At 32.5% G+C, this 5590-nt stretch overlaps 1 protein-coding gene across 1 annotated transcript in view; it reads left to right on the forward strand.

Annotated features, from left to right (window-relative positions):
• Window positions 1–4546, forward strand: part of LOC110032956 (COBRA-like protein 1) — a 6610-nt gene extending 2064 nt beyond the window's left edge. Inside the window, exons 3-7 of the mRNA XM_020736754.1 lie at window positions 790–1100; window positions 1282–1316; window positions 1966–2125; window positions 3122–3399; window positions 4085–4546. Coding sequence (XP_020592413.1) covers window positions 790–1100; window positions 1282–1316; window positions 1966–2125; window positions 3122–3399; window positions 4085–4368 — 1068 coding nt within the window. The 3' untranslated portion in view covers window positions 4369–4546. The remainder of the gene's footprint in view (window positions 1–789; window positions 1101–1281; window positions 1317–1965; window positions 2126–3121; window positions 3400–4084) is intronic.
• The last annotated feature ends 1044 nt before the right edge of the window (window positions 4547–5590 follow it).

The raw sequence follows: 5590 nt of genomic DNA on the forward strand, positions 1-5590 counted from the left end.
ATGGTATTTTTTATGTGATATGAAACATTTGGATGCCATAAATGTAAAAAATACAACAACAACAAGCCGTTATCCCACTAAGCGTGGTCGGCTACATGAATCATTTTTCTCCATTGCATCTTATTGACTTTCATATTTTCATTTAATTCTAATAAATTAAGATCATTTTTTATACAATATGCCTAGGTCTTTGTAGGTCTACCTCTGCCTTTCTTAATATAAGTCGAATCTAAAACATCTACTCTCCTAATTGGATCATCAGATAGTCGATGTTTAATGTGACTAAATCATTTAAGACGAATCTCTCTAATTTTGTCTGTCACTACAGCTACACCAACCCTATCACAAATATATTCATTTCGCATTTTGTATCTAAGTGTAAAGCCACTCATCCACCTAAGCATTCTCATGTTTTATGCTTCTCTTTTAAAGGCCCAACATTCTGCTCCATAGAGCATTGCAGGTCTCAACATTGTCTTTTAAAATTTTCTTCAGCCTAAGCGGTACTTTTCTATGACACAATAAGCCCGAAGCATTCCTCCACTTCAACTAACCAATTTGAATTCTGCTAGTACCATCCCCATTTATATTACCATCTCAATGAACAATGGATCAGAGATATCTAAAGCACTTACACTTTTTAATAAAAGTTATGAATGTAAAAAACAAAATTTAAATGTAAAAAGCTAAATTTAAATGTTAGTTATGTAAATACACAGTAATTGTGTGGTGTGTATGTAAATGTCCCCCCAAAAAAAAAACATTTAATCAAATTACGTAAACTCTCAGGCCGTTGTTACCATCAACAACTACCAACAATATCGCCACATTCAGTCGCCAGGATGGATATTAGGATGGACGTGGTCGAAGAAGGAGGTTATATGGTCTATGGTTGGCGCACAAACTACCGAGCAGGGAGATTGCTCGAAATTTAAGGGAAATATTCCTCATTGCTGCAAAAAAGATCCATCTGTTGTTGATCTTCTGCCCGGAACTCCATATAATATGCAAATAGCTAATTGTTGCAAGGGTGGAGTGATTAGTTCATGGGTTCAAGATCCACCTAATGCTATCAGCGCATTTCAGCTCAGCGTCGGACAGTAAACTGAGAGCCTTTATGTATATAAATCCTTGAAAGCAAGTTTTTGATGATTTCTGCAATATTCAAACTGGTTATATGGTAGTGCATAAATTTTTTTCGAAAAACTACTCTGAATTCACTAAAAGGGTTGTAAAATCTTAATGTTTGGATGCACTTAAATTGTTCTTAAAATATGATAGATATCATAGCTTATGGCTTATGCAATATGCACTAAGTTAACTTATTTTTTTATTCCACCTATATGTTAATTGTTTCTTATTATGTTAATTAGAGTAAATTGAGAGCCTTTATGTTTGTAAATCCTTGAAAACAAGCTCTTGATGATTCCTGCAATTTTCTAACTGCTTATATGGTGTTGCATAAAATTTTTTGAAGCTTTACATGCATGCCACTCAATTCCTATGTATTTACATATCTAACACCTAAAATTCAATTTTTACATATATTTGTCACCTTACATATATGCATGAAAAGACGTATTTCACTTTTTAAAAGTTCTAATAGTGGTTTGGGTGTGAGGAATGTAAAAAAGCAAAGTTATGTCAGATGTGTAAATACATAGGATTTGGGTGGTTTTTTACTTTAGTTATAATTGTGGTATTTTTGATGTATTTCACTATGTATTTACATCATCATCATCATTAAACTATCCAACTGCTTGGGAGCGGCTAAAATATAATAAAGATTGCTCCAATTATTGCCTAAAATCTTTTGCGGTTAGCTTTCTCTAACTAATGATAACCAAAAAATCATTTTTATGTTCTTTTGGACATTTACCTCCTGTGAAAAATTGTAATTTCATAAATCATAGATCTATCATAGCTGTTTAAACAAATAATTGCATTTCTTTACTGTTATTGCAGTGACATGGAATGTGACATGCACCTATTCTCAATTTCTTTCCCAGAAGACTCCTTCATGTTGTGTCTCTCTTTCTTCTTTCTACAACGATACTATCGTTAACTGTCCAACATGTTCTTGTGGCTGCCAAAACAATGTCACTCATCCCGGGAGCTGTGTGGAGTAAGAAACTGCTTTAATGTCCTCAGCTTTCTAAATGGCTTACGTTTTCATTTATTTTCTATCACAATGCTATAAAATCTGCGTTTTTGATATTTTTTTAATGTAGAATAGTGTCAAAATAGTCCCTTGATTCATCACAGGCACCGATTTTAGTCTTGGAGTCTAAACATGTCAATTTCGTACACAGATTTTCTTAATCCGGGCTAAAAGAATTCTGAGGATTATTTCAACTCATGTTAAACATGCGTGAACTATTTCGGCATCTTTATAACAAGTTTTAGGATAAAGCTTGAAAAAATAGTCCTTTTTTCATTCAAGCAACGCGCAACAATGAAGATGAGATGTTGATCTGAGGGAAACCTTAATATTGTATGGCACAGCTGTTGGGAAATAGCACCAAACCTTGTTAAATCACCAAGAGCAAAACAGAAAGAAAATTACTTCACAAAACATACTATAAAAATTTATACAAATTCACCATCAGATTTAACTATTGTTTTATTGCAGGGTTCTCATAACCGTAATTGCAATACTCTATAAAAATAGTACGCCCTCTCTTTTTAAGCAAAAATTAGCCACTGAAACTATAGCCTGCAAAGATTGGATGTCTCAACTAAGGCGGTGCCTGGTAGCATAAACATAAAAAAAATAAAATTTAAATCCGAAGCCCCATTAAATCTAGTATTTTCGTGTTTCATCACTTTCTTCCCGTATTCCACCTCCATTGCCATGTAAATTTGGATTTAATAAATCTGAATATGAGTTGAACTTAAAGGATTTGTTTTGCCGTTGATGAGCTTCATTTCCGTGGAATCTTCCTGGAAGGATTTATCGAATTCGATAAATCCTATTTCTAGTTAATTCAAGTTGCAGCCGAACACCGCCTAAGTTTGCATAATATATTTTCTTTTGTGGAGCTAATATTAGGCTCCACAACATAATAGTTACTATATTGGCAGCGAATAAAATAACTGCAAAATCCTTTTTTTTTGTCAGGGGAGATTCACCTTATCTTGCTTCTGTGGTAAATGGCCCAGACAAGAGCAGCTTTGCACCTTTGGTTCAGTGTACTTCCCATATGTGTCCCATAAGAATTCATTGGCATGTTAAGCTGAACTATGTGGAGTACTGGCGTGTAAAGATCACAATTACAAACTTCAACTACAGGATGAATTACACGCAGTGGAACTTTGTTGCTCAGCATCCTAATTTTAATAATCTCACAGAAATATTTAGCTTCAATTACAAGTCCCTCACTCCTTATGAAGCCATAAGTAAGTTATCTAATAGATCTCTTTATTTTTTATTTGGAAGATTTGCATATATTCCACTCAATTCCTATGTATTTACATCTTTAACACTGAAACTTTTATTTTTGCATACATGCCACCATATCTATGCATGAAAATGTGTATTTCACTTTTCGTAAAAGTTAAAATAGTGATATTTTTTATGTGATATGAAAAATTTTTGTGGTATAAATGTAAAAAATCAAAGATTAAATGTTAGATATAAAAATACTAAGAATTGGGCGGTATTTATGTGAATGTCCCCAAATTTTTATTTGGAAGGTTTACATGCTTGCCACTCCATTCCTATGTATTTTTGCATATCTAACACCGATATTTATTGTATGTTTGGGTAAACTGTGTTTTGACAGTTTTTTCAAAAAATTGCCGCCGTTGAAATCTATTTTTTCCCACCGATCTTGACTAGGTGGGGTGACAGTTTTTTAATTGCTGTCGGACTTATTAAAGAAAAAAAAATGTAATTGTCAGCACAATTTTTTTGAATATCAGATTATTTTTCAATAGTTTCACAGTTATTTTTTTAATAAGCTGCAGCTACCCCAAACAACCCTTAATCTTGGTTGACAAAATTGCATTTTTTTATTGAAAATGGGTTTGAAAATTTGTATATTTCCACTAACAAATTATTTTGTCTAAATTTTTTTCTTAGATGACACCGGTATGTTTTGGGGTATAAAGTATTACAACGACCTATTGATGACAGCTGGTCCTTCCGGGAACGTTCAATCCGAAGTACTCCTTCGCAAGGACGCATCGACGTTTACTTTCGAAAAAGGATGGGCGTTTCCTCGTCGAATTTACTTCAATGGTGACAACTGTGTCATGCCATCTCCAGACTCCTATCCATGGCTGCCGAACGGAAGCTCGAGGCCTCGAAGCTCACTTCTTCTTCCAATGGTGATCCTTTGGGCATTTTTAGGTCTCTATGCTTAGTTGAAGCATGATTAGTGTTTGATTTTGATTTTTCTTGCAACATAGGGGAAAGGATGTTACTTACCATGTGGTTGTAGTTTTGAGAGTTATTAGATGTCATAGCAATGGAGGGATGGATACAATATGATAATGTGAATACCATATGTGGTGAATTTAATACAATTTATTTAACATAAGAAAAATTACATATATATCAGGTAATTCTTTTATATTTATATGTCTAACATCTAAACTTTCATGTTTATATTTATAACATTTTTGTGATACAATACACCCATGCATAAGAGACCTACTTTTCTAAAGTAGGTGATGGTGAAATTGTTGATGGTAAATATTAAATTTTTGGTGTTAGATATATAAATAAATAAGAATTATGTTAGTATTTATGTAAATGCACATAAAATTTCTTTTTATTATAATTTTTAAATTAGATATTGACACAAATTTTCTATTTTTTTTTAATTTTGTGATTTTTATTCAAGGTTTATTGAGCACGAAGATTGGAGAGAGAAAATAACTAAACACATGTTATAGCTCTTGGTTGAGAAAAAGAAATATTCTATATGATGCATACATTCAAATTAAATAAATCAAACAATTAATGCATAAATCTTTATATGTGTATACAATTAAAAAAGACATTTTGAGTTGCCCAACTGCTGAATTGTTGAATTGTCTGGTTGTCAAATTGATGAATTGTTCAGCTGTTTAATTACCCAAACGTCTAATTGCTCAACTATAGAATTGTGCAGTTGTTGAATTGTGTAATCGCTGAACTGATAAATTGCCGAATTGACAAACTTTCAAGTTCAATTATATGGCGGGATGAGACATAAAAATGTTAAAAATGACATAAAATTGTTGGATATAGTTTAATATTTTGCATATTTATATAATTTTGCATATCATGAAAGGACAGCCCATGGCTAATTTTAATAGTGGTTGAATATAAAAACAAAGAGGGTGGGAGGTAAGATCCTCTCTTTCCATAGGCTCTTCCTCTCTCTTTCTCCCTCTTTTGCTCACTATTAGTAAGATTTGTACATAATCCACGAATAATACGAAACCCTACGTCTTAAATGGATTTAACATTATGATGTGTTAAATTTCCTGTGATTAACAACACACAATAAATTATATATAAGCTAAAATAAATCAGTAAGATGCGTTAAGATTTAATTTTGAAGCCAAATTATTCGTTCGAGCAATCCCCCACAAAAAG

Source organism: Phalaenopsis equestris, unplaced genomic scaffold, assembly GCF_001263595.1.
Source record: "Phalaenopsis equestris unplaced genomic scaffold, ASM126359v1 Scaffold001070, whole genome shotgun sequence".
NCBI classification, from domain to species: domain Eukaryota; kingdom Viridiplantae; phylum Streptophyta; class Magnoliopsida; order Asparagales; family Orchidaceae; genus Phalaenopsis; species Phalaenopsis equestris.